The 27,824-nt window shown below is 49.7% G+C and overlaps 3 protein-coding genes across 4 annotated transcripts; 2 read left to right on the forward strand and 1 right to left on the reverse strand.

Moving 5' to 3' along the window:
- Positions 1-141: 141 nt before the first annotated feature.
- Positions 142-16,845, forward strand: Wnk4 (WNK lysine deficient protein kinase 4). Its single transcript, XM_032912317.1, is given in 19 exon segments — positions 142-877; positions 2,321-2,493; positions 3,345-3,565; positions 3,852-4,009; positions 4,562-4,650; positions 4,730-4,862; positions 4,864-4,947; positions 8,148-8,412; positions 8,628-8,749; positions 8,987-9,045; positions 9,142-9,256; positions 9,514-9,630; positions 13,787-13,924; positions 14,440-14,482; positions 14,586-15,160; positions 15,240-15,300; positions 15,394-15,799; positions 15,887-16,086; positions 16,253-16,845. Coding segments are annotated over 19 exon segments (3,858 nt in total). The 5' UTR covers positions 142-268; the 3' UTR covers positions 16,543-16,845.
- Positions 16,846-17,374: 529 nt separating this feature from the next.
- LOC116908872 (cytochrome c oxidase assembly factor 3 homolog, mitochondrial) lies at positions 17,375-18,374 on the reverse strand. The gene is made up of 2 exons (XM_032912316.1): positions 18,123-18,374; positions 17,375-17,856 (listed from the first exon to the last, which is right to left on the reverse strand). Exons 1-2 carry the CDS (start codon positions 18,334-18,336, stop codon positions 17,744-17,746), a joined length of 327 nt encoding a protein of 108 aa, XP_032768207.1. The 5' UTR covers positions 18,337-18,374; the 3' UTR covers positions 17,375-17,743.
- Positions 18,375-18,510: 136 nt separating this feature from the next.
- On the forward strand, positions 18,511-27,706 carry Cntd1 (cyclin N-terminal domain containing 1). 2 transcript variants are annotated; one of them, XM_032914037.1, is made up of 7 exons: positions 18,511-18,890; positions 23,467-23,542; positions 23,795-23,966; positions 24,800-24,962; positions 25,780-25,924; positions 26,577-26,673; positions 27,146-27,706. In XM_032914037.1, the coding sequence occupies exons 1-7, from the start codon at positions 18,722-18,724 to the stop codon at positions 27,311-27,313; spliced, it is 990 nt and encodes a 329-aa protein (XP_032769928.1). In that variant the 5' UTR covers positions 18,511-18,721; the 3' UTR covers positions 27,314-27,706. The 2 variants fall into 2 exon arrangements, with proteins under 2 accessions (XP_032769928.1, XP_032769927.1); XM_032914036.1 differs by lacking the exon at positions 18,511-18,890 and adding an exon at positions 21,623-21,703.
- The last annotated feature ends 118 nt before the right edge of the window (positions 27,707-27,824 follow it).

Raw genomic sequence — 27,824 nt, forward strand, 5'->3', positions numbered from 1 at the left:
GCTAAGCACAGGTTTAGATGAGGGGCAGTACCCTACCTATCCCCACTCGGTAACACGTCAGGTTCACAAGGGGGCGGCCCTGGGGGGTGAGGACCGGTCTCGGCTGGGGGCGGGTTGTGGGGCGGAGCCGGGGGCGGGTCGCCGGGCAGGCCAGCCGGGGGCTGGGGCCCCAGCAGCTCAACCGGAGCGCTGCGTATCCAGCCGGTCTGCCTGTCAGGCTGCTGCCTCCAGCCGCCGGCTTTCCGTTCTGCGGCGCCCGGCCTTTCCCATGCTAGCACCTCGAAATACAGAGACCGGGGTCCCCATGTCCCAAACAGAGGCCGACCTGGCTTTGCGGCCATCTCCGTCTCTCACCTCCATGGGGCCGACCCGCCTGGGGCCACCTCCTCGCCGAGTGCGCCGCTTCTCTGGGAAGGCTGAGCCCCGGCCGCGCTCTTCGAGACCGAGCCGCCGCAGCTCAGTCGATCTGGGACTGTTGAGCTCCTGGTCTCAACCAGCCTCACTCCTTCCGGAACCTCCTGATCCTCCGGACTCCGCTGGTCCCATGAGGAGCCCACCTTCAAACTCTAAAGAACACCCCGAGGGCACATGGACCGGGGCAGCCCCGGTGAAGGCTGCAGACTCTGCCTGTCCTGAGCTTACAGTATCTTCCGGAGGTCCGGGGTCCCGGGAGCCACCAAGGGTTCCTGATGCTGCAGCCCGGGAACGGCGGCGGGAGCAGGAAGAAAAAGAGGACACAGAGACCCAGGCTGTGGCAACGTCTCCGGACGGCCGATACCTCAAGTTTGACATTGAGATTGGAAGAGGTTCCTTCAAGACCGTGTATCGAGGGCTAGACACGGACACCACGGTAGAGGTGGCCTGGTGTGAGCTGCAGGTGTGCCTGGGCACCCCATAGGTGGGATGGGCCCCTTTGGTGGTCTTAGGTTGGGGAAACAGGGAGGACAGCATCAAAGGAAGGATCACTTTTTTGTCAGATGTCCAGGCACTCTTGCTTTCCTTGGCGGCATGGTTTTACTGACTCTGGGTGGTTTCAGGAGAAACTGAGGCAGATGGTATCCAGTGGCTCCCAATGAGCATAGACAACTTCACTTTCAAACCTTCATACAAATCTGAGGGTTGGAAAACTGAGTTGCAGCGGGTAGCACTCCAGTCTCCTGCCTGGGGTATCACTGCCCCTTCCTCTCTTGCTCCTCCAAGTCCTGAAACCTTCTGCTGTGTCTCCTCCTCCTCCTCCTCCTCCTCCTCCTCCTCCTCCTCCTCCTCCTCCTCCTCCTCCTCCTCCTCCTCCTCCTCCTCCTCCTCCTCCTCCTCCTCCTCCCCTCCTCCTCCCTCTTACAAACTTAGAAATAATATGTGGGAGTTCAGGAGCTGAGGACAAGACCCTCTCCACCTCCAGAAGGGGATTCTCCAGGCCGTTTCTGGAGTTGTGGGTTTTACAGACTTCTCAACAGCCTCAAGGAGTGGGACAGGAAGCTCTAGTTCTAGCTGGAGTCCAGTTCAGTTTCTCATCCCTATGCATACCTGGAATCTCCTTTTCCATTGCCAAAGGAGCTGAGCTCTTGCAACCTTTGGACTTCAGGAGGATGTTGATTGGCAGTTTCTTCCTCCCGTGTCTCCCACTGTTAAGTGTGAGTGGTCCCGGAAATTTTTAGGGTATAAAACCAGGAGGAAGGGTCCTTCCACTTCGGCCCTGGCATAGGGCTCTCCGCTAGTGACTGCTAGTGCCGCACCCCAGGCTCTAAGCCAGGCCAGGAGAATCAGCCAGACTCAGGGGAAGGAGAGGGAGAGGGAGAAAATAGGGGTAGGGCAGCTCCAGCCATGGGGGGTGGGGGGGTGGTCTCCTGGCCCTGGATCTTTTCTTTCTTGGTGCCTTCCTCTGACTCTGTCTAGATTCTGCAGTTCCTAGTTTTTAGGGCCAACCTCTTGTCGGCCCCAATTCCCTGCCCGTGGTCTGCCGTCTGCCTGCTGCCTGCCGGCTGCCACCCCCCCTCACCCCACCCCACCCCTTCCACGGTCGGCTCTGGCGGCCACAAAGGCGCTATTGAGTGCATAGCTCCCAGACCTGGTTGCATAAAGGCGCTTGTGTCCAGCAGGGGGTCCGGAGTGCTGCCCCAGGCCCAGGGTGGGTGTGTTTTGGAGCAATAAGAAGGGATCAACCAAAAGTTGGGGGTCTACAGCCCTTCTGCTAGAGGTCTCGCCAACTATACCCTCCCTCATTTCTCCCCCCACCATACCCTAGATGTCCCATGTCCTTCTTGGAGGGAGGGGTTGGTCTGGATCTGATGTAAACCCCCCCCCCGTCACCCCCATCCCACAGACTCGGAAACTCTCTCGGGCTGAACGGCAGCGTTTCTCCGAGGAAGTTGAGATGCTCAAGGGGCTGCAGCACCCCAACATCGTCCGCTTCTATGACTCCTGGAAATCGGTGCTGAGGGGTCAGGTTTGCATCGTGCTGGTCACAGAACTCATGACCTCGGGCACGCTCAAGACGTGAGCTCTGGCCTGGGCGGGAGGGGGGGTGGAACGTCACCCGTCACTCCAAGGCTCTGGGAACTTCTCCCAGTCACTTCAAACTTCCACACTTAAACCAGGCTCTCTCCCACTTACCAGACTGTGTGAATGCCAGTGTACACCAAGCACACCAGTCAGAACTTTAGGTATCTTTACTGCAATGTACTCTCTTTCTCAACAGTGGGGTCACTTAAATCCTTGTTTAACATCCTCCCACTGCACCCCCCCATCTTTTCCTCTACCTTGCTGCTATACCACTGACCCCCTCCCAACTCCCAGAAGCCCTCCTAAAGGGCCTTTCCCAATCTGCCCTCCCTTCAAGTTATCCTATCTTCCTGCAACCCAGGGGAAGCCTGACTTGCTCTTTTAAACCCCTTCAGGATTTCCCACTCCCCTGGGGGTAAAGTGCGTTCACTCCCTCAGACACTCTCTTCTTGAGCTGAAGTTACAAACAACCCCAATTCTGTGATCCCTCCCATTCTGAACTGTCACTCCTGTGGCTCTCCAGCCTGGGAAATCTCCATCCCTCCCCATTTTCACCCTTGAATTTATATTTCTTCAAGACAAAAGTTATTCCTTCCCAACCCTTGGACCGTTAGTCATCCCTTCCGGTGCTCCCGGGCACGGGCCCTATCTTCGAAGTTACCATCAGAATTTTTTTGTAACCTGTTTACCTCACTCATTGACTCAGTTTCTTTCTCGCCCAGACTGGTCTAAATTAAAATAATGCTGGCTGGGGACAGCGGAGGTGTTGGCAAGGGTGGGATAAGGAATTTTCCAGCCTGGAATAGATATCCCCGCCCTGACCACGGTTATACACCCTCTCCCAGGTACCTGAGGAGATTCCGCGAAATGAAGCCCCGAGTCCTTCAGCGCTGGAGTCGCCAGATCCTACGGGGACTTCATTTCTTACATTCCCGAGTGCCCCCCATCCTGCACCGAGATCTCAAATGTGACAATGTCTTCATTACCGGCCCTTCAGGCTCTGTCAAAATCGGAGATCTCGGACTGGCCACGCTCAAGCGCGCCTCCTTTGCCAAGAGCGTCATTGGTGCGTCTCTCCAGCAGGACCCTGGCCATTGTTAGCTCCCTTGCATCAGAAAAGAGCACGGGACCCCTCACTCCGCTCCATCAGGGCTTTGGAGAGCTAGCGTACTAGGGCGACCCATTTTTCCTGCCCCCAGCACAGGCTTTGGGCAAGAGTTGGTCACCAGCACTCCAGAACTCCTGGGGTTGCTCTTGGGCTATTAAAGCTACCCCCAACCCCCGTGCGATATACCTAAGTGGAGGGGGGAGACCAGGAGAAAGAAGCCTGATCCTTTCTGTGGGTCCAATAGGGACCCCGGAATTCATGGCCCCTGAGATGTATGAGGAAAAGTACGACGAGGCTGTGGATGTGTACGCCTTTGGCATGTGCATGCTGGAGATGGCTACGTCTGAGTATCCCTACTCGGAGTGTCAGAACGCAGCACAAATCTACCGAAAGGTCACTTCGGTGAGAAGGGTGGGGTTTGGGGAAGAAGGGATCCCCAGTGGCCCTCCCTTTCTTCTACCCTCTAACTAGCCTGCTAATACGTAACATTAGCATACATTATATCAACATATGTGAAGGGTAGATATTATACATGTATCAAATTATATGTGTGTATATGTAACACACACACACACACACACACACACACACACACACACTTATCCTTAATAAAGCCAGGCCAGACAAAAAGATGCCCTAGAGAAACAGAAATATATATTGTATGTACATAAACCCTTCACACAAGCTGGTAAGACGATGTGTATGCTTACAGACAACTTCACATCCAATCTCAGTAGATCTTTCTAGTTGCCCTACCAGAAGAGCCAGGCAAACTTTCTACCCTCAGGCAAGGTCACACCAACAGAGGTGGAGGGAATGGGATCTGAAATCAAGTCTTTCCGTACCAGTATCTTCCCCCAACCTGAGCCCGGGCGCCTGCCTGCACTGCAGACTTGCTGAGCGAGGGGGGCGTGGGCAACGGGGGGGGGGGGCTCATGAGATCCCTTCTCTCAGGGCACAAAGCCCAACAGCTTCTACAAAGTGAAGATGCCAGAGGTGAAGGAGATCATTGAAGGCTGCATCCGCACGGATAAGAACGAGAGGTGGGGTCCGGGACAGAGACGGGATGAAGATGACGGGGCAGTGGCAGCGGGCTCCGCTCACTGCCCCCACGCTCCCCAGGTTCACCATCCAGGATCTCCTGACCCACGCGTTCTTCCGCGAGGAACGTGGTGTGCATGTGGAGCTGGCAGAGGAAGATGATGGAGAGAAGCCGGGTCTCAAACTCTGGCTGCGCATGGAGGACGCACGACGCGGGGGGGCGCCCAAGGGACAACCAGGCCATCGAGTTCCTGTTCCAGCTCGGTCGGGATGCGGCGGAGGAGGTGGCTCAGGAGATGGTGAGGAGAGTATAGATAATCCTACTTGGGTGGAGTGTGTAAAGGGTTCAGCCAGCCTGCCATCAGTCAACAGGAGGGGTCAAGGTGCAGCGCTAGAGTAGCGAGGGGAGGCTCCTACCCAGAGCTGCAGCTCCAACAGTGGTCTCTCCACCTCTTCCGCCCTAATCCACCAGCGCACGCCAGGGTTCTCCCCCCTCCCCCAGAACAAATCCTGGAAACCCTAACGTCACTTCTTTGCACGCAGATTCATTTTTCATTTATCACGGGAATGCCCTTCTTGGCAACTTATCTATTTATTTTTCCCTCTCCCCCTTCTTTGTCTCTATGCTTAGCACCATCCGTTCCAGGACGCTCACTCCTCCGGTGTAAACGCTGAATGCTTCTTTTCAAATCTGGGGGCGGGGGCGGCTCGAAACCACCTCAAACCTTGGGCTTTGTTTTATACCTGAATACATTTCCCGTCTCGCTCCTCTGCTAGACTAGAAACTATCTGTGGCCAGACAGTATTTTATTGATTTTTTTTTCCCCTCAGTCCTTTACTGTTTGGTAATTAGCAGATGCTTCTTTTTTTTTTTTTTTTTTTTTTTTTGGAGTTGGGAACCGAACCTAGGGCCTTGCGCTTGCTAGGCAAGCGCTCTACCACTGAGCTAAATCCCCAACCCCCCAGCAGATGCTTCTTAACATTATATGTGGCTTAAAAAAGAAAGCATTTTTCACGTGACCTTCTTTGGAGGGCTATGGAATGCATGCTCAGAGAGAGTGACTGTCTTGTCTAGAGTCCCAAGAAAACAAATGACAAAGAGGGATGTAATCTCAAGCTGTTCAGATTTGAAATCAGTTGGCCCTGCCACATTTCTTTTACTCACCCGGCAAAGCCCACGGCTAAATTGATTTGAAAAGGAGAGGGGGAGGTTAGGAGCAGAGATTCGTGGAAGAGAAAGTACTGTGGAGATAGAAGATGCCAGAGCACAACCTTGAAAGCTTATGAGGAGAACCTGAATGGGCAGAGGGTGAGAATATGGGATTCTCAATAGAGAAATGGCAGTTTCAAGGTCAAGGGTCATCTGTGATGAGTCAAGAAGCTGAGACCATGCTGGCTTAGTGGGGCACTTTTTTTTTTTAAAGATTTACTTACTTATTTTATGTATATGAGTGCAGTGTTGCTGTCTTCAGACACACCAGAAGAGGGCATCAGATCTCATTACAGATGGTTGTGAGCCACCATGTGGTTGCTGGGAATTGAACTCAGGACCTCTGGAAGAACAGTCAGTGTTCTTTTTTTTTTTTTTTTTTTTTTTTTTTTTTTTTTTTTAAAGCCTACCATTTATTTATTATTATATGAGTACACTGTCACTGTCTTCAGACACACCAGAAGAGGGCATCGGATCCTATTACAGATGGTTGTGAGCCACCATGTGGTTGCTGGGACTTGAACTCAGGACCTCTGGAAGAGAGCAGTTGGTGCTCTTAACCACTGAGCCATCTCTCCAGCCCCTTTTTTTCATTTTTTTTTTTTCTGGTTCTTTTTTCGGAGCTGGGGACCGAACCCAGGGCCTTGTGCTTCCTAGGCAAGCGCTCTACCACTGAGCCAAATCCCCAACCCCACAGTCAGTGTTCTTAACCACTGAGCCATCTCTCCAGCCCTGGGGCTCTTTTTTTTTTTTTTTTTTTTTTTTTTTTTTAAATCCTAGCACCCAGGAGGCAGAGGTAAATGAATCACTTATGAATCCAGCCAGTGAGCTCCAGGCCAGCCAGGCATACACAGCGAGACCCTTTGGCACAAAAGCAATCTCCAGAGCACTGCCCAGCTCGACTCAAGATTCAGTCCTTTAAGAGTGACATCTTGTTTATGTTGTGTGTGACCGTGCATGTATATGTGGGGTCACATGTGCCACAGCATGCGTGTAGAAGTCAGAGGACAACTAGTGGGAGTCAGTTCTCTCCTGCCATCATGTGGGTCCTGGGGGTTAAACTCAAGCCATCAGGCTTGATGGTAGGCACCTTTAAACACAGAGACATTTTGCTGCCCTCAAGATCAAGTCTTGATCTATTATCTGTGAGGCAGCAAGGGATTCCTGTGTGTGTGTGATGTACCTTTTATGCATGTGGGTATGCACATGAATGCATGTGTACACATGCTTTTGCATGGGTACTGGAGGCTGGAAATCAGGTCTTTCTGATTGCAGTATTATATCCAAAACAACAATGGCAAAGTTTATCTCATAATGTTATTGAGAAGACTTAAGGATGATGATGAATTCAGTTAACACACATGGTCATTAATCAATAAGTAGTTCCCTCCTGGGCTGGAGAGATGGCTTAGAGGTTAAGAGCACTGACTGCTCTTCCAGAGGTCCTGAGTTCAAATCCCAGCAACCACGTGGTGGCTCATAAACCATCTGTAATGGGATCTGATGCCCTCTTGTGTCTAAAGACAGGTACAGTGTACTTATATATAATAAATGAATTAACTCTTTCAGACACACCAGAAAAAAAATAGTTCCTCCTTATTCCTAAGAGGCCCTCTTAAAAAAAGGTGTCCTAGAGGGGGTTGGGGGGGATTTAGCTCAGCAGAAGAGCACTTGCCTATGAGCGCAAGGCCCTGGGTTGGTCCCCAGCTCTGGAAAAAAAAAAAAAAGGTGTCCTGATAGATAACTCCCCAAGTATGGATGTGTGTGTGCATATTTGTAAAGTCAGTTAAAGGTGTCCAGATGAATCTATCCACCCCCTCCTCCCTCCTCCCTTCTCTCTCTCTCTCTCTCTCTCCCCATGTACAGATGTGTAAGTATATGTATGTTGAAGCCAGAAGTTAACTTTGGGTGTCATGTCTCTGGAAGGAGCAACCTTGTTTTTTGAGACAGGGTTTCTCTGTAGTCCTGGCTGGCCTAGAACTCAGAGACTGCCTGCCTGTGCCTCCAGAGTTCTGGGATTAATGGCCAGACAGGGTTTCTTACTGGAATCTGGGGCTTGCTAAGGCTAGACTGACTGGCCAGCAAGCTCCGGGACTCTGCCTTTCTCTGCCTCCCCAGCACTGGGGTTTCAGGCGTGCATACCTGAAGCTTTGTGCGAGCATTGGGGACAGACTCATGCTTTATGCCTAATGCAGCAAACATCATACTAACGTAGACAGCGCCCACGTCCCTGCTCGGTCTTTGGTCTTTAAAAATTTAAAGCCGTCTCCCTAAATATCCTGACTCCAGGTAGCCTTGGGCTTAGTCTGCGAAGCGGACTACCAGCCAGTGGCCCGTGCAGTTCGAGAACGGGTCGCTGCCATCCAGCGGAAGCGGGAGAAGCTAAGAAAAGCCAGGGAATTGGAGGTTCTCCCACCGGACTCAGGACCTCCTCCAGCGACTGTGTCTATGACTCCTGGTCCCCCCAGTGCCTTCCCCCCAGAGCCCGAGGAGCCAGAGGCTGACCAGCACCAATCCTTCCTCTTCCGCCATGCCAGCTACTCATCCACGACATGTAAGTCACCCCAACTTTGAGTTCTAGGTCCCAGAAGTCCAGCCCAACCCAGCTTTTTAACTGGGTTAGAAGCCATGTACCTTCCTTCGGGGACAAACACTCCCACAATTCCCTCCTGGCTCCAGGCCCCTCTTTGCTCAGACAGGTCCCCCTCCCCTCCCACCACAGTCCTTTATTATTTTTCTTATTTTTTGATCCACTCCCTCCCCTACCAGCTGATTGCGAGACTGATGGCTACCTCAGCTCCTCCGGCTTCCTGGATGCCTCAGACCCTGCCCTTCAGCCCCCCGGGGGGATGCCATCCAGCCCCGCTGAGCCCAATCTCTGCTTGCCCTCGGTGAGAGGGGGTCACCCCAGAGCCTTCCAGCCATTCAAAGCCCATGACCTGTCCCTCTCTCCTCACTCCCAACCCCCTTCCCCGTTCCCTGGGTTCCTGGAACACACCATTCTTGTCCTTATGTCTCCAATTCTGTTTCCCTAGTATTCTCCCCACATCCTGACACCATTTCCCCCGGGTCTCTATCACCATCAGCAGCTATTATCCCCTGACCTCATGAATTCTATCATCTTTCAGGGTTTTGCCTTGTCCATTCCACGGTCTGGCCCTGGCAGTGACTTTTCTCCTGGGGACAGGTATGTTCTGGTTTCAGTCAGATGGCAGGGTGAGACACAGAATGTTCTGGGTCCCCATTGTCTACTTAAACCCTCTGTCTCCCTTCCCCTGTCCAGCTACGCCTCAGATGCAGCCTCAGGCCTCAGTGACATGGGAGAAGGGGGGCAAATGAGGAAAAATCCAGTGAAGACTCTGCGACGGAGACCTCGATCCCGGCTTCGGGTCACGAGTGTAAGGAGGACCCAGGAGCTGGAGAATAACCCACAGGACCAGTAGGGGACTGCCAGGGAGATGGGGGTGGGGCAGGGCAGAAAAGCAGAGTTGTGTGACTGGTGATGCTTTGAGGCATCTAGTCTACTTTCAATGCCAGACTCTGGGCCTAGGATCCGTTCTCAACGTCCACCCTGGCCAGCCTCTAGCAGGGTGGAAACACATGGCCGAGGCAGAGGCATTGACTTCTTCCCTTCTGCTGATTTTGAATCTGAAAGGTCTCAGACCAGAGCGACAGAGTCGTGGAGTGCCAGCTGCAGACTCACAACAGCAAGATGGTGACGTTCCGATTTGATCTGGATGGGGACAGCCCAGAAGAAATCGCAGCTGCCATGGTGAGGGGGAGAGAGATAAGGACTGAGCGTTTGGATTCATAGCCCGACCCTGCAACGAGGGTGTATAAACCCTGGTTGGCAGGGCGACTGTGAAGATGCTTTGGCCTTTGTGCGGGGGAGATTTCTGTGTATCCAGTCAGAGCACTCTGATATCAATATGGACTAGGAAGATAAGAGTGATGTGACTTCCTGCTAGAGAAGGTGACTGGAAGTAAAGGACGGACTGGAGCAGGGTGGGAAGGAGTGGGATTTACCCAGGCCGAGCAGATGAGTAGCAGTGGCCGGGAAGCGGGGAAAGGGCATGTCCTTTTGGAAGCATGGCATGAGTAACGCCATTAGTGCTGAGTGCTGGGAGGACTTTGTGTAGAGACCACTGTCCCTGGAGAAAGGGGATCCTACAGGAGTGTCCTGGGAAGCGGAATTCAGCACATATCATAAGAGCTAAAGAAGGGCAGCTGTGGGCAGTGCGTGCCTGCAATCTGAGCTCTTGGGAGGAGTTAGCCGGAAGATCAATGATTGGGGTCATCCTGGGCTGCACAGCAGTTCAGGGCCAACCCAGGCTACATACATGAGACTCTGTGAAGCAAACAAAGGAAGTTAGGCAGAGAAGGACATGATGAGAATGGTTTTTTTTGTTGTTGTTGATGGTGTTCGGTTTTTTTTAGATTTTTTTTTAAATTAGCTTTTTATTTTATGTATGAGTACACTGTCACTGTCTTCAGACACACCAGAGGGCTTCGGATCCCATTACAGATGGTTGTGAGCCACCATGTGGGTGCTGGGGGTTGAACCCAGGACCTTTGGAAGGACAGCTAGTGTTCTTAATCACAGAGCCATCTCTCCAGCCCGAGAATGGATTTTTAAGAAGACTGATCTGCTGTGGGATAGGGGAAGGTATTAGGAGTAAAGACTCTGATCAGGAGGTAGACACAAGAAACCAGATAGGCAGGAAGCAGAAATGAAATACGGGAAGAGAAGAAAGGCCGAAGCTAAGGGTTGTTCAGGAAAATCGCTATGTAGTCCAGGAAGCTCTTGACGTCATACAGTGTGGGTAGTGGATGCCCAATAAATATTTGCTGAGTTGATAGGCTAGGGAGGCAGGGGGAAGGGATATCAAGGACAGCCTGTATCAGAGGACCAAAGAGGAGCAGGCTACTCAAAGAGAGAAGTTGGAAATGAGAGCAGGGTTTTGTTTTTTTTTTTAAGAGTCATGGTGAGCTTGAGTGATAGATAGCTGAGTCAAGGTTCTCCATGGCAACAGGAAATGGCCAGGCCGAACTGGAGAGGGATGAGTTTGGGAGTCCTCAGTCTAGAGCTGAGGGTGAAAATAGACCTGTGAGGAAGGTGAGAGACAGGGAAGCTTTGAGGGTGTCTCTTGAAAACTTCCTGTTCTAGAACAGGAAGTGGGAGACAAGGTCCTGAGAGACAGGAAGTTGGAGCCAAAGAAGCAGAGGGATATTGGTGAGAACAGAATGAGTTCCAAGCAGGTGCCACAGAGCGAATCCTGAGGCAAGACCACTGGCTTTTGTTAGAAGTCTTGGTAGGAGACCGTTTGGACAGAGCTGGGTGGCAGGTGCCAGATGGTGGGGAAATATCCGCCTTTAGGAACTCTTCCCTAAAGCCTCCTTGATGCCATTCACCTAGTCTCCAGAACAAAGAAAAGTGTCATCCGGCCTCTGAGGCTTGTCATCTTCACTCAAGTCTCCTGACCCTTCCAGAGTCTTTATTAAGCTATACAAATCTCTGTGTAGTTCCTTGCAATGTCTGGGCACCTTCCTGCTTCTGCTTCTTCTATCTACCTGGGGGTCTGTAGGTCTGAATAACCTTTCCCCATGGTTTTCATGCCCACCCAGAAGTCACACAATCCAAGCGACCCACCTCTGAACCAGATCCATTTTCTTTTCTCTCCCCACTAGTTTACTCCCCTGGAGCAGGGTTTGAGACTTGGGTCTGATCTTGCTGCTTTTCATCGTTATTGGATATTTGTGACTCTAAAACTACGTGGCCTTTACACCACAGTCCACACACCTGCATCAGGGTCCGGTCTTCAGACTGTTCTGCCTTCCGTAAGGCTATTTTCTTGGCCCCAGCTGTCCTCCCTTCTCTTCTGATGGCTAGCTTGGGTCCAATGGAAGAAAGACTTGCCTAGCTGTGGCCCTTAACCTTCCTAATGCAGTTCCTTCTGTTACGGTACCTCCCCACCCCCCGGCCACACAAGTATTTTGTTGTTACTCATAACTGTAATTCTACTACTGTTTTGAATGTCGCTATCTGCCATAGAGGATACCTGATATAGGACCCTGAAGGGGTCAAGACCTGAAGGTTGAGAACTACCTGGTCCCTGGGCTTTTCTCTAGCACCCGAGTTCAAGTTTCATGTGTTGAAATTTGGTGAACTTGGCCAGGTTTCGTTTCTCTTCTATTCTTTCCCCTTCCCTTCCTTCTCCTCCTTCAGTTGTGCTGCAGATCAAATCCAGGGTCTTGTGGCAAGCGCTGCCTCACTGAGCTTACCCTAGCCTCTTGGGCAGGTTTCTTCACCTCTCTGAACCTCAGCTGTTCAGTGATTACTGTGTGGTTTTCAAAGACGTGATCTAAGACGGTAAAGCATGGAAGTGGCCGTCGACCCTCGGTGAAAGGTTGCTTTTCTTACTCCACATCTGTAAGGTTCTGCATCAAATATTCGTGGTACGATGCCATCCCAGCTGTTCCCATCCCCAGAAGTGCATGATCTGTTTCTCCACTGGAATAGCACTGGGGAGTGTGATGACAGACTTTTATTACATTCATTGTGTGCGGCGGGCATAAGAAAGCCAGTGAGAGTCATTTTTCTCCTCTCACCTTATGGTCACGTGATTGAGCTCATACAGTTGAGCGTGGTGACAAGCAGCTCTACCCATCTTGCTGCCCCAAGTACAGGTTTTTTTTTTTTTTTTTGCTCTTTTTTTTTTTTTTTTTTTTAAATTCTTTTTTTCAGAGCTGGGGACCGAACCCAGGGCCTTGCGCTTGCTAGGCAAGTGTTCTACCACTGAGCTAAATCCCCAACCCCGCCAAGTACAGATTATTAGCACTTTCTAAATTGTGGAGTTTTCTGTTGTTGGTGGTGGGTTGGTTTTTTGTTGTTGTTGTTGCTGTTTTTTTTTTGTTGTGATTTTCAAGACAGGGTCTCATTGTGTAGTTTTAGCTGTCCTAGAACTCACTTTGTAGACCCTGCTTGACTCCAGCTCAGAGATCTGCCTGCCTCTGTCTCCCATGGGACTGGGATTAAAGGTGTGCAGTACTATGCCTGGCTAAATTGTGGTTAAAAAAAAAAAAAGAATCCAAGCACATTGTAAGTGGGGCATAGTGGCATATACTTGTAGTCCCAGCCCTAAGGAAGATTTGGAAGGAGGATTGCCACCAGTTCAAAGCCCTGGGTTACGTAATGAGACCCTGGCTCCCAACCTCAGGTACTCAATGTTTATGGAGTGGAAAGTGACATTCATCACGGATGCATGGGCTTAACCTTGCCAGGTGTGAATGGGATCCCATGTGGTGTACTTTATAATCTTAATGTGAGTTCAGAAACTATGTTCAGATGCATGCAACCAGGGAAAGAACTGGGGCTCTTTCAGTGGACCTGAGATCAAATAGTGTAGCATTGGGGCAGCTGAACTTTTTCAAATAATAGTTTCAAATTACTAATTTGTTTCTTTTATGTGTAGTACTGTTTTGTCGGCATTTATGTCTGAGGATGTCAGGTCCTTTGGAACTACAGTATGGACGGTTGTGAGCTGCCATATGGGTCCTAGGAACTGAACTCTCAGGTCTTCTGCAAGAGCAGCCACTGCTCTTCACTGCTGAGCCATGTCTCCAGCCCTGGGCCACCTGAGCTTCACCTGAGCATTAGTTCTCTTCGCTGCAATGGGGGGATATTAATAGACCATAGCTGGTTATTGGTGTTAAACGTTATGAAAGACGAAAGTATTGGTGTATACAACACATGCATCCTAAGAATGCTAACTCCTTTCCTCCTTTCCTTTTCCTCATTGACCGTAAGTGCTGGCACATGATACACACTGACCACCTGATGCAGTGGTCTCACCAGTTGGGTTTAAATGTTGGGGGCAGGGCAGTATTGGTGAGATGACACCCTTCTGTCATCCCATAATCCCCGCCAGGTTTATAATGAATTCATTCTGCCCTCGGAGCGAGACGGATTCCTGAGCCGGATCCGGGAGATTATCCAGCGAGTGGAGACCCTGCTGAAGAGAGATGCTGGTCCCTCGGAGGCCACTGAAGATGCGCTGAGCCCTCAGGTCAGGCCTCTAGACATCTCCAATGGGGCCAGACTCTGCCCTCAGAGTTCTGCTTGGATTAACTTCTCTTGAGTTTGAGGACCTTAGAAATGCCTCTTACTTTGTTTGCGAGTGTAATGAAAGCCACAGACTTGTTCTAGAAAACTGTGAAGACTTTCAACTTGCTATTTTGAAATAAGTGCAGACTCACAGAGAGAAGTCACAAGAACTGTAGAGCACATTCCTAGATGCTGTTAGCCCAGATTTGTTGGTTGCTAATATTTTTTTTTTAAACTAGCTTTCCCATCCTTCCTCTGTTATGTTACGTTCTTTTGAACCACTTGAGAACATGTTGGAAGATCTCATACCTCTTTATCGCCAGATATTTTATTTAGCACATACACTTTTGAATCCCAAGAAGCACGTGTCTTGATTCCTAGAGGCTCATGGGTTGTAGCTTAAGAACCGCAAGTCTGCAACTTCCCAGCTGTGACTTGGCTTTCCACACTGTGACTAAGGGCCCCTTTCTCCCTCAGGAAGAGCCAGCAGACATGCCTGCCCTCCCAGGCCCATCCGATGGTAGGTTGTGTCTGTACCTGCTCACCCCAACCTCTGGGTTGACCTTGTGGAGGGTGGAGGGTATAGGGCTTGGTGGTCTCGAATCTCAACCCTTCCTCTTCAGCAGAGCTCCAGAGAAGCATCTCCCCGGAACAGAGGAGCTGGGCAGCCTTCTCTACATCTCCGTCTTCTCCTGGCACCCCCTTGTCCCCTGGAACCCCCTTTTCCCCTGGGACCCCTCCTGTCTTCCCATGCCCCATCTTCCCTATCACTTCACCCTCATGCCATCCCTACCCGTTCTCACAGGTCTCTTCAAACCCCTGTCCACAGGCCCCCAGCTCCCTACTTCCCTCCTCCTCCGGTGCTTCTCAGGTTCCATTCCCATCCTCTTCCCTTCCCACCAGCTCTCCCCTCCCATTCTCCCCTAGTTATTCCCAAGTCCCTCTTCACCCTGCTTCTCTTCCCACCTGCCCCTCCCCTCCCCCCCTCCCCTCCACCACAGCAGCCCCTCTCCTCTCTCTGGCTAGTGCCTTCTCTCTGGCTGTGATGACTGTGGCCCAGTCCCTGCTGTCCCCATCCCCTGGGCTTCTCTCTCAGTCTCCTCCAGCCCCTCCAGGTCCTCTGCCTAGCCTGCCCCTTCCCCTTGCTTCTTGTGACCAGGAGAGCCTTTCAGCCCAAACAGCTGAGACAGAGAATGAGGTGAGTGGGGTATGAAGAGGGATAAATAACAAGGTGGGCTTCTGGATCCTTCCCTTCCTCATGGTTCCACACTTCGTAGGCTTCCCGAAATCCTGCTCAGCCACTACTGGGTGATGCTAGACTGGCACCCATATCTGAAGGTGAGGCCGCTAATCCCTGACCTTCCCCTGCCCCAGTTCTTTACATCCTGCTAGATTTCTTTTATCCTCCTCACCTCCCTCATCTTCCCACAGAGGGGAAACCCCAGCTGGTTGGCCGATTCCAAGTGACTTCATCCAAGGACCCAGCAGAGCCTCCCCTGCAACCAGCATCTCCAACTCTCTCCAGATCCCTAAAGCTTCCAACCCCGCAGCTGACCTCAGAGAGCTCAGACACAGAGGACAGTGCTGTAGGAGGACCAGAGACCAGGGAGGCTCTGGCAGAGAGTGACCGTGCAGCCGAGGGCCTGGGGGTCGCCATCGATGAGGAAAAGGATGAAGGGAAGGAACCCCAAATTGGGGGCAGTTCCCCAATCTTGAGCCAGCCCAGCCCAGTGTGGATGAACTACTCCTACAGCAGCCTGTGTCTGAGCAGTGAGGAGTCAGAGAGCAGCGGGGAGGACGAGGAGTTCTGGGCTGAGCTGCAGAACCTTCGGCAGAAGTGAGTCTGGGGAAGATGGCAGAACTAGAGGTGAACTTGGGAGAACAGTATCTGACCAGCCCTTTCCCGCCCTCGGTGCATCCTCAGGCACTTGTCGGAAGTGGAAGCACTACAGACGCTACAGAAGAAGGAAATCGAGGACTTGTACAGCCGGCTTGGGAAGCAACCCCCACCTGGTATTGTAGCTCCAGCGGCTATGCTGTCCTGCCGCCAGCGCCGCCTCTCCAAGGGAAGCTTTCCCACCTCCCGCCGCAACAGCCTGCAGCGCTCTGATCTCCCTGGCCCTGGTGAGATGACAGCCACCCAGCTTTCATCTTTCCCTTGAGACTCCTTCCCCATTGGCACTGTCTTCTTGCAGGCCCTGGTGGTCTACCCTTGGTTCTGGGGGACTAGCCCCGCTCCTCGCTGCCCCTCCCTCCACTTAGTGCTCTCCCTCCCTCATCCTGCTCCCAGGCATCATGCGAAGGAACTCCCTGAGTGGCAGCAGCACCGGCTCCCAGGAGCAGCGGACAAGCAAGGGGGTGACATTCGCCGGGGATGTTGGCAGGATGGTGAGGGGCGGGCCCAAGGGAGGGAGAGCTGAGGGAATGGTGGCTGGCAGCAGCTCTGCCTTCCTCTTCTTTGGACATTTCTTTAGCACTTTTCTTTTCCCCTCCAGTGAATTCAGACCAGAAGTCCTATGTCTCCCCAACACCAGGGCCCCACCATGGCCCGTGGCCTCTCAGAATCTGATGTTTTTGTGACCATCTCAACTCAGCACAGAACACCCCAGCACTGAGGGGGTAGAAGGCCAGTGGGCATGGAGAGTGCGTTGTGTTATCCTGAAGAGTCAAACTCGAGGGTGCTCTTTGCTGTGTGGAAATCTCATTTCCGTACCTACCCCGCCTTCATTTTCTGTTCCTCCCCAGGCAAGGGCGGACCACTAAGCAATCAAAGTCAAGTCCTCATGCTTGTAGAAGGCCAGCTTCCAGCTGGGAGAGTGTAGGGGCTGTGTTCATGCTACCAAAGTTAACAGCAACCAATAAAAATACTGAGGAGAAGAAAGACTGTCTGTATCCGTCATGCCTTAGGGACGGGGGGGCAAGGACTTGTGAGAAGGGTGAGAAGGGTGAGGAACTGTTCCTCTCTCACAATGGGAGGCAGGATGGAAGTGGCCCAGTTCTCTGGCTTCTTGCCACCAGGTCATGAGGAAACTACATGACCAATGATCCAACGACCATGCTATGATCCCTCCAGGCTCCACCCGAGGCCTGTATAGGCAGGTACCAGTAAACGTTAAAGGAATGAAATTACTCGTTGCCCATCTTTTACCACAGGAAAAGGCTGTGACAGTAAGAGTCTGTTCTTGAAGGCAGAGAGCAGAAGAATGACCTTCTTCCCCCTGAGACCTGGTTCAGTCTCAAACAGTCCAGTAATCTCTCCCTTAAATCAGGTGGAAGGATCTCACGGAAAAAGTAATTCTAGTTAAACATTTACAGCTCCCTGGGGCAATGCCACTGCTGCAGCTCCTGCCAGAGAGCTTTGCAGTGTGAAGTGCCATGTGTCCCTCTCAGCCCCCAAACACTAGCTTGGCTAGGGAGAGATGACTCATTTTATTACTCTTTACTTGACCCTGTCTTTCCCACTTTAGGTTCCAACTCTGCAGTTAGGCCACACCCTCCCCCTTAACAGTTGGGCCTCTGGGAGGTGAAGAGGTAAACCACAGAGTTTGGGGAAAGGCAAGGTCGCGCATACCTCTCAAACAAGGAAATAAAAAGGGGTTGAGTAAATGTACAAACTGCATGTGATGTGAGCAATCTCCCCTTGGCAGTAGCCAAATGCATAGTCTGTGGCTTCTTGGGTTCAATCATAGTCCGAAGTTACTATGCCAGTGATGCTGTGAGACCACCAGGCATCATTCAACATGTACGGGGGGCTCCAGCAGTTTGAAGATGGTCCGTACAGTTAGGGTCCCGATGCTCGCTCTCTCTCAAGAGCGCGGGCTCGGGCAGCTTTGGCTTCGTCTTCCAGCTCATCAAGGAAACGCTCCTGGGCCACTGAGTAGAAGGTGTAACCATCTGGCGGGGTGGGTTCAGGAAACCACAAAGCATATGGGCATTCCTTTCTTCTGTCACTCTTGCTATTTTCCCCAAATTAATGATTCTGGAAAGCCACCCTTTTGCTCTTTTTGAACCCTTAACCAACTGTTATTACTAAGCCATTAAGCGCGGCGTAGATATAGTAAGATTAGGTATGAACTCTATTTTACCCGCACATTAAAATCTACACATCCTTTTCCCTTTTCCCTAACCCCATATGCGGTATACAAATATAGGACGGATACAAATAGCTAACACCAGGGCTCCGATGCCCAGGCCGGTCACGATGTTCCGGGTCCGCCGTTGTGGCAGGGTTTTCTGCCACTGGGCTAGTTGTACCTGGCGCATAAACTGCAGCTGCGCAGGGGTCAATTTCTCCCGCGATGGGTCAATGCGCTGAGCGAATGGGGCATTTCCACTCTTAGCATCCAGAGGGTCACCAGCTCCGGGGGCCGCCATGTTGCTGCTCCGCCCTAAGCCGAAGAGCGCGGAACTCGCCGGGAATTGTAGTCTTTGACTTCCGCGAGGAATTCTGGGAGTTGTAGTCCACATGGATTTTTTTCTGGGTAGAGGTAGGGTCTCTCCGCCCTAGGGGAGGGACAGGAAAGGTGAGAAGTGCCCTGTTTTCTGATTGGCTGAGCGTTCCGTGGCAGTTGGGGCGCGAAAAGCTGTTGACAGTTCGAGGCCGTGGTGGACATTTCGTTTTCTTCAGGTTCGAGGCGAGGACAGACTTATAGGAAGGGAAGGAAGAATCCAAGGTGTGACAGAAGATTCTGGAAATAAGCTAAAGAAGCCAGTTTATAGATCCCGTGAACTGTGCAAGTGCTCCAAAAGAGTTCTGAATATGGAAGGACCCTTGAGGCCAAGACTGGTTAACTGCAGTGACTTTCAGTTTGGAGTGGTTGCCACAGAGACCATCGAAAATGCTCTGCTTCACTTGGCCCAGCAGAATGAGCAAGCAGTGAAGGAGGCTGCGGGACGGTCAGGCAGCTTCAGGGAGACCCGGATCGTTGGTGTGGATGCAGAGCGGGGAGTCGGGTTTACGGGAGTCTTGGGAGCACTGACCTTTGTTTTTCACTCAAATATTTTGTTAGTACTCTTGTTATGCCAGCTCATAGGGCTTTAAGTGATGACGAGGCTTACCAGCAATCTTACTCTTGATTTCTCTCCCTCTCTTCACTGCCCCCAACTTTGCCTTTATTTATTTATAATTTTTTTTCTTTTTTCTTTTTTTCGGAGCTGGGGACCGAACCCAGGGCCTTGCGCTTGCTAGGCAAGCGCTCTACCACTGAGCTAAATCCCCAACCCCGCCTTTTTTTTTTTTTTTTTTAAAGACAAAGTCTCACTGTGGAGCCGCCCTGCCTGGAACACCCTCTGTAGCCTAGGCCCGCCTGGAATTCACAGGGATATGGCTGCCTCTGGCTCCCAAATGCTGGGATTAAAAGCACATGGCATCATGGGAGTCGTCCCCGCCTCCCCTTTTAATAAATGTATGTCTGTGTGACAATACATTTGTCACATATGTCTGGGTGCCCAGTACCTGGAACTGAGGTTGTAGACAACTGTGAGCTGCCATTTGGGTGCTGGGAATTGAACCCTGGTCTTCTAGAAGAGCAGTCAGTGCTCCTAACTGCTCCAGCCATTTCTGCACCTTTCTGTAAACGTGTTTAGAATGCTCATCGTTATCACTGGTGTAGACAGAGCTGCAGTCTAGCCATTGCTCTCAAACTATGCAGTCTTTAGGTGGGAATAGTTAACATATGAGCAACCAGGCAGAAACATGGCTGGAGTAATTGACATCAAGAATACAGGCTAGTATGAGAATTTAAAGGGGTGATAAGATGAGGTCCAGGGATTGAATGATACCATGAATAAAGCTTTGGAAGACAGGAGGGAGGAGGGGAGTGTAGGGTACAGTTGTGTAGCCCAGTGTGGCCAGAGCATATGAAAAAGCAATAGAGGGTTGGGGATTTAGCTCAGTGGTAGCTTGCCTAGCAAGCACAAGGCCCTGGGTTCGGTCCCCAGCTCCAGAAGAAAAAAAAAAAAAAAGCAATAGAAATTAAGACCAGGAAAGTAGTTTGGAGACATTCCAAGCAGAAGCTCGAATGTCTGTCAGTGGGGAGGACTTTTACTTCGTTTAGTAGGAAAATAAGAAGATACTAAAATTTGTTATTTTTTTTAAAACTATTTAGTATGTGTCTGGGTATTTTGCCCAAATGTATGTCTGTGTACCGCATGTATGGTTGGTGCTAGAAGAAGCCCCTAGAAGAGGGTGTCAAATCTCCACAAACTGGAATTATAGGTAGCTGTGAGCCACCCAATGCGGGTGCTGGGAATTGAACCCAGGTTTTCTGGAAGAGCCACCAGTGCTCTCAACTGCTAAGCCATCTCTCCAGAGTGAAGAAGACACTGAAATTTAAATGAGGAAACAGTGTGATTATAATTTTCCCCTGGTAAAAATTATTTCGTATGTGGCCTAAAGGATGGAGTAGAGGAGGTATAGCCAGGGGAGCCTGTGTGTAGTCAGAGTGATAACACAGTGGATTTAAAACAGCTCAGAAGCAAAATGTAGAAACTCGGGTTTTTCATTTAAGAGATAAAGACAGGAAAGATGACTGTCAAAGGACTGCACCTCAGAGGCTGACAGCATAATGGTGCCATTTGGAACAACCCACACAATGCAAAAAATAAGAAAATGTGATGTTTGTTTGGGAGGCAGTTGTTTTGATTTGGCTTTACTGAGTTTAAGATCTTTGAAGAACATCCAGAGAAAAGTTAATAGCAGACTGTTTTTTAAAGGATTAGAACTAGAAATAAAGGTTTTTAAATTATTCCCATGATCGTCCTAGAAGGAGAGAAGAGAAGCAAGTCAGTGGCATTTCCTTGGGAAACATTTTGTGCTCAGGGAATTGTAACAAGGAAGAGTCAATACAATGAGCTGCATGTGGTGGCTCACGCAGCAATCCCAGGGCTGGAAAGATGGCTCAGCACTTAAATGCACTTGCTACTTGTTCAGAGGACCCAGGGTTAGTTTCCAGCATCCACACAGGCAGGCCCACAACCACCTGTAACCCCAGTTCCAGAGGACCCAATGTGCTCTTTTTGATCTCTACAGACACTTGCAAGAATGTAGTTCATTCTCTCTCTCTCTCTCTGTCTCTCTCTCTCTCTGTCTGTCTCTCTCTCTCTCTCTCTCTCTCTCTCTCTCTCTCTCCCTCTCCCTCTCCCTCTCCCCCTCTCTCTCTCTCTCTGTCTCTCTCTCTCTTTCTCTCTCTCCCTTCCTTCCTCCTGCTCCCCCTCCCCCCCACACAAAATAAGGGTCTGGAGAGAAGGCTCAGTAGTTGAGAGCTCATGGTGCTCTTCCAGGGGACCCAGGTTCAGTTCCCTGCACCCACAGGGGGCAGCTCACAATTGCCTCTGAACTCCAGCTCCAGGGGTTCCAACAGTTACCAAAAGTGCTGCACTCATACACACATACACGATTTAAAAAAAATATTTTAAAAAGTAAACTAAGGGCTAGAGAGATGGCTCAGCGGTTAAGAGCACTGTCTGCTCTTCCAGAGGTCCTGAGTTCAATTCCCAGCAACCACATGGTGACTCACAGCCATCTGTAATGGGATCTGGGTGTGTGTGTAGATAGCTACAGAGTGCTCATATAAAAATAAATAAATAAATTTTAAAAAAGTAAACTAATAAAACCCCACCACCAACAAAAAATGCACCAATAAACAGTAGTTGGGGAGACATTTTTGAAGGCAACAGGAGAGTTTTGGAAGGACTGTGGTCAGCAGCTTCCGATGCTTCCAGGGTATCCACAGAAGTGAAGGTTGGAAGAAGACTGTGCTATTTAACAGTCTGCGATAGTCTCTGTCTTTGACGTAATCGTCTTCGCAAACTAGGAGCAGCAGAAGGCAAACTTCGGGAATGTCAGGGAGAGGGGTGGAATGGGAGCAGGAGTGAAGGCGGTGATGAGGTGGAGGGGGAGCTGTGTCTCAGAAGCTGAGATCTGGTATGCAGTTGTCCATTTTTGTATGCAGCCGAGCATGTAGTAGCAGAGGGGAGGCTAAGAGCAGGGCGTGACCATAATCCCTTCTTCCTAACCCAAATTCAGGTTCCTAGAGAAACTAAAAACTGAGTAAGTCTTAACAAATCCAAAAAGAAAATCCAGGATCTGGGGTTGGGGGAAGCTCAGTGGTGCATCCCTGGACGAGGGGGTCCCCAGCTCCGAAAAAAAAGAACCAAAAAAAAAAAAAAAAAAAAAAAAAAAAAAAATCCAGGATCTGGGAACATGCATCCCTGGACGAGGGGGATAAAGAAATAAAGCCTGTGGTCCAGCAAATAAAAAGGTCAAAGGTCTGGCCCATAAACACAGAGTTTCGTTTAATTCTCTTCCTCGATGGAAATGATCAGCCAGGGCCGAGGTCTTTGTAAGAAGACTCTGTGTATAGAACTATTTGTAATTCGTGTAAGTGTATTGCTAAGCTGTCTTGTGATAGCTTGATTTTAGCTTTTTTGTAGATTTAAAAAAAAAATATTTTTGAGACCGGGTCTCATGTAGCCCAAGCAGATCTTCAGTTATCATGTGAGGATGTCCTTGAACTCCTCATCCTCCTGCCTCCACTTGCTGAAATTATAGGCATTGCCAGTTACAGGCAATCCTGATAATTCGTTTTTTGTTTTTTTTTTCTAAGAAAGTCCAGTTTTTTCTCAGAAGACATATGACAGTATGATTATGTGCATACAGCCTGGGGTAGTTCTTTGCTGATCAATGATAAAGGTTCTTTGGTCTTTGGTTTTCTTTACTGAGAACTGACATTTACCCTTGTTTCCACCCTCTAATGATATTGCAAGCTAAATAGAATTTTATCTGGGGCTGTTCTTTCAAAGGGAAACAGAAGCAGGATAAAATCTTGCCAAGGTATCTTACACTCCCCACCTCCTAAGGATTCTTTCCCTCTAAACTGGGCTATGTTCTTTGAGTTAGGGGGTGTTCCTTCCAAACAAGTCAGTCCACAGTAACACTAGAGATTTACCCAACAAACTGGTGGTGGCGAGCTGGTGACCAGCTGCAAGGTGAATTGTGTTTGGAAAGCAATGGGAGTTCTGCAGAGGGTGGTTACTAAACAAACAGTGTCATAAAGACTATGGACACCCCAGGAGGGACCTTTCTGTTCCTGCCAACATTCCGCTGAAAATAGAATATAGGGGTCAGGGATTTTATCCATCCAAGAATCCTCTTGGAGCTAGGGGTTCCCAGCATGAGGTGGAGACCAACTAGGCCAGCTGGTATATGTTTGTGTGTAACCGACCAAACCTCTTGTCAGCCGAGACTCAAAGGAAGGCTCAAGGGTCCCAGAGGGGCTTGGTAAGGCCTTGACTTTGGCACAGAGTCAGCCTCCTTTCCATGCCTCTGATCTGCCTATTGGCAGCCAAGGCAGCTAAGCTCAGCTTCCCTTGCCCGGGGCTCATCTTTCCCACCTCTTGACCCTCCTCCCTCTGCTCCATCATGGCTTTTACACGATGCCAAGAGTTCACAGAGTGGCTTGGGTTGCATCTTGTGAACTAAGCTCTTCTTTCCTGTTTTGGCAGAGTTTGTCTTTCTCCTGTCTGAACAATGGTGTCTGGAGAAATCGGTGAGCTACCAGGCCGTAGAAATCCTAGAAAGGTAAAGCTCTTGCATGAGGCCTTTGTGCTGGCCCCCCTCAGAATGGCCGGCAGCCCTAGATCATCACACAGCACTGGTCACCTCTTTACCTAGAGGCTGGCTGGGCCTGCACTCTCCTTTTTACTTGCAAATGTAGTTCTCCTAGCCAGGATTTGATACCCAACAGGATAAGATGTGGCATGTCCACCACACAAAGTCCCGGTAGTGGGTGCCACTGTGAGCTACCCTCTTCTTTTTATTTCCCTCTTACAGGTTTATGGTGAAGCAGGCAGAGAACATCTGTCGGCAAGCCACACTCCAGCTGAGAAGTAACGAGACCGAGCTGCAGAGCTGGAGGGCTCTGAAAGAGCAGCTCTCCAACAAGTTTATCCTCCGTCTGGTGTCGTGTGTGCAGCTGGCCAGCAAACTGTCTTTCCACTACAAAGTAAGGAGCTGGGTGGCTCGTGGGCACCCGAGTGTCAGCGAGAAAGCAGCTCATTGAGGGTGCCTGTGGGGAACCCACTGCTAAGCGAGGTGGCACTACTCGTGTGGGAATTCCAGAGTGTAATTACGCCTCCTGAGCACACACCCAGTCACACACAGGCAGTTATTAAATAGCCCGGAGTTCTGTTCCCAAAGTATAATTGCTGGACAGGTGCCATCATTCATACAGGTCACCTTTCCTCCCCTTGGACTTAAGGACAGTTTACATAAGGTACCTGAACTACCAACACGACTATCAGCATCAAAGGCCAATGGTTACGCCTAAAAAAGGATAAAATGTATCCAGTGCCTGTGCAGTAAAATCATTCATTCAGCAAGTATTTACTGAGTCTCTTCCATGGTCTGGTGCTTCAGTGGATACCATAGCTTGGCTACCACAGTAAGAAGCATTGTCTGTGCTCTCAAGGGATCCCTTACCTAGTGGGAAAAGGCAGAGGTGTAAACAGGGTGGAAAGTAAATAAATAAAAATAGTGTAAACAGAGGGTAAGAATGGATCACATCAGCCTTGCTGAGTCAAGGAAGTTAAAGAGAATGAATTGGAATTGGTGGGTGGGATCTGATGGCTACAAAGAAAATCGAAACAAAAAGAGAGGGCAGGAAGAAAGGACCAGACAGAAGGGAAGGCAAGGGAAGCCAGCACTCGCCATGACTTGAAGGCAGAACTGGAGTTTAACAGCAAGTAATCCTGCTGGCATAACTCAGTGGGCTTGAAGTGCTTTGCTGCGAGGACACATGACCTGCATCCTGACCGCTCTCCCTCCGTCTTTGCTCAGATTGTCAGCAACATCACAGTCCTCAATTTCCTCCAGGCCCTTGGTTATGGATACACCAAAGAAGAGCTGCTAGAATCGGAGCTTGATATTTTGAAGTCCCTGAACTTCCAAATAAATCTGCCCACACCGCTGGCATATGTGGAGATGCTCCTTGAAGTTCTAGGTACTTTATTAAATGTGTCAGATGTAGGCTGGAGACTGCCATAGCGGGCAAGAAAACAAATATGCCCAGGGATTTGGGAACAGGGGACACAACCCTGAGGAACAGTGGGAAGGAAGCCTATGTTTCTGGACCACTGGAGATGTTCCCACCAGCACTAGTCAGGGGAGGGAGCTCAGAGGTCTAGCACCTCGTTTCTATTTGGGTTCATTAGACACTCTTTCTTCTGTGTAATAGCCTTAGCTGTTTTGGAACTCAATTTGGAGAGCAGGCTGGCCTCCCAAGTGCTGGGATTAAAGGTGTGCATCACCACCCCCCATCATTAGGCATTTTCTTTTTTTTTCCTTTTCTTTTTTTCGGAGCTGGGGACCGAACCCAGGGCCTTGTGCTTGCTAGGCAAGCGCTCTACCACTGAGCTAAATCCCCAACCCCAGGCATTTTCTTATTGCAGGATCCAAGGCTTTATGGGGAAGCATAAGACAGAACAATTGTACTATAATTGTATGTATGTATTTCAGATGGAGATCTATCCTTTAAAATTAACCTTCTGGTCAGACACAGGCCTTTAGTCCCAACAGTTGGGAGGCAGAGGCAGGTAGATCTCTAAGTTTGAGGCCAGCCTGAAGCAAAGTTCAGGTGAGCCAGGGCTACAAAGTGAGACCCTGCCTTAACAACAAGACAACCTGGCCTGCTGCTAGCAGACCTTTCATTGTGGGGCACAGCAATCAGGAGGAGCATTGGCAACTCAACAGCTTTATGTCCTAAGATTACGATCAGGGAACAAGACACATGTTCCCTTCCATGTACCTACCCCACATAGGGTACAATGGCTGTTTGGTCCCGGCCACACAACTACATGCAACGTGTCTGACCCTCCTCGACCTGGTCTATCTTCTGCACGAGCCCATCTATGAGAGCCTCTTGAGAGCTTCAATTGAGAATTCTCCACCCAGTCAGCTGCAGGGGTAAGAAACTTCTTGGGCAGGGTCCTTCTGGGGATGCAAAGCAGGGGACAGAGCATATGAATGGGGGTTTGGGGTTCGGAGCTCAGTGCTGGAGCACTTGCCTAGTAAATCAGTACCCGGCACTGAAAGCCAACACAGGTTAATTGGTTTTTTATAAACTTCCATTATGTGGTTCCGATGCAGACGAGTTAGCTCAGGAAAACTCTAAAGGTTTTTACTATAAAATGTAAATTACTTCAAATAATTAACATTCTTTTCTAGTTCTTCCTTTGCAACTACGTAAACATTGACAGTGCTACCATGCTTTTATAGTCACCTGAGTGGGGAAAAGCCGGTCACACGGCTGCAAGTTGGTCAAAAGTATTTGATTACTGTAAAGTCAGACTGGCCAAAGCCTCACAATTACATTTGTTAGGAAGGCAGATGGAACAACAAAAGGCCTATCAGCCACTCAGGACACAAGGTGCATGTTTTAACCTCGGTTGAGCTGGGGGACATCGGGACAGCAGATCAGCAATTGCCTGACCATTTTTTCTTCTGTGTTTAAAAGTACATGATTAACATGAACAACTCATAGTTGAAGTTCTACGACCCTAGAATTTAGGATCACATTTTATACTAGTTCCAAAATTAATATGGTTTTAATTATCAGGGAAAAGTTTATCTCTGTGAAGGAAGACTTTATGCTGTTGGCAGTTGGCATCATTGCAGCGAGTGCCTTCATCCAAAACCATGAATGCTGGAGCCAGGTATGCACGACTGAGCAGGGCCAGCATGGTCAGAGTTTAGTAAAGCATTCCCCATCAGTTAGAGAACACGGAGACAGTATGCACTAGAGGTGCCAGGACCCAGGAGCTGCATGGCCAATCGAGGAGGGAGGGTTGGAAAACCAGAGGAGGATGCAAATGTTTCCATTTTATGAAATTGGAAATAGAGGCCCATGTTCCGTTTCCATTTATCATTCTGACCCACTGTTCTATCCTTTATGGGGGAAACAAGTGACTAGCAGAAAGAGTACACGTTAACGCTATCAGGGAAATAACACTTGGCCATCGACATAGGAATCTGGATTTAATTTTCCCTCTACGTTCAGAAAAATGAAAAGCTTCTGAGGCTTGAGAGAACATCTCAAGCAAGTATTTATGTTTGTGTGTGTGCACGAGTGTTTGTGCACTAAAATATGTTGAGATTATATAGTAATAAACCCGTGTCTTTCTGAAGGTCATAGGGCATTTGCAGAGCATTACGGGCATTGCCTCGGAAAGCATTGCTGAGTTCTCTTACGCAATCCTGACTCACAGCGTGGGAGCAAACACCCCTGGGCAACAGCAGCCTGTTCCCCACAAGGCCGCCAGAGCTCTGAGGACTGCTGCTTCCTCTAACACATGAGGCTGGCTGACCTGCACCGCCTTCTGTCACTGAACCCCCTTCCTTGTTTACTTTCATACTCAGGGAACAAAAATTCCAAGTTTCCTTTGAACAGTGTTTTGTATTTCAATTTCAGGCATGTTATTTTTTTCTACATCAGAGATAGTTATGGGAGACAAACATATCTGTTGTGTCATGGTAGGCTAAAAAAAATCAAAGAATTGGACAGAGTTAGATTGTGAAATTGGTCCATTTTTGTTTGACAAGACTTTTAAATTTTCCTAATTTAATCTAAGAGGTAATATCACATAGAAATAAGTATTTCTGAGGACTTTAAAACACTTTTGAATGACCTTGACTGAGTGTCTCTGAGGTAGCCTTTCTTCCCTTGCTCCTGCTACAGCTGGTTTTTTTGTTTTGTTGTTTTAAAGATTTATTTATTTTATGTATATGAGTGCAGTGTTGCTCTCTTCAGACACACCAGAAGAGGGCATCAGATCTCTTTACAGATGGTTGTGAGCCACCATGTGGT

The sequence above is a fragment of the Rattus rattus genome, chromosome 9 (assembly GCF_011064425.1).
Source record: "Rattus rattus isolate New Zealand chromosome 9, Rrattus_CSIRO_v1, whole genome shotgun sequence".
Classification (NCBI taxonomy): domain Eukaryota; kingdom Metazoa; phylum Chordata; class Mammalia; order Rodentia; family Muridae; genus Rattus; species Rattus rattus.

Coding starts and splice junctions, on each gene's coding strand:
- Cntd1 (XM_032914037.1), top strand. CDS start 18,722: ATGGAAGGACCCTTGAGGCCAAGACTGGTTAACTGCAGTGACTTTCAG. Junction 18,891..23,466: donor CAGGGAGACCCGGATCGTTG/GTGTGGATGCAG, acceptor CTGTTTTGGCAG/AGTTTGTCTTTCTCCTGTCT. Junction 26,674..27,145: donor ACCATGAATGCTGGAGCCAG/GTATGCACGACT, acceptor GTCTTTCTGAAG/GTCATAGGGCATTTGCAGAG.
- LOC116908872 (XM_032912316.1), bottom strand. CDS start 18,336: ATGGCGGCCCCCGGAGCTGGTGACCCTCTGGATGCTAAGAGTGGAAAT. Junction 17,857..18,122: donor AGCCCTGGTGTTAGCTATTT/GTATCCGTCCTA, acceptor CCACCCCGCCAG/ATGGTTACACCTTCTACTCA.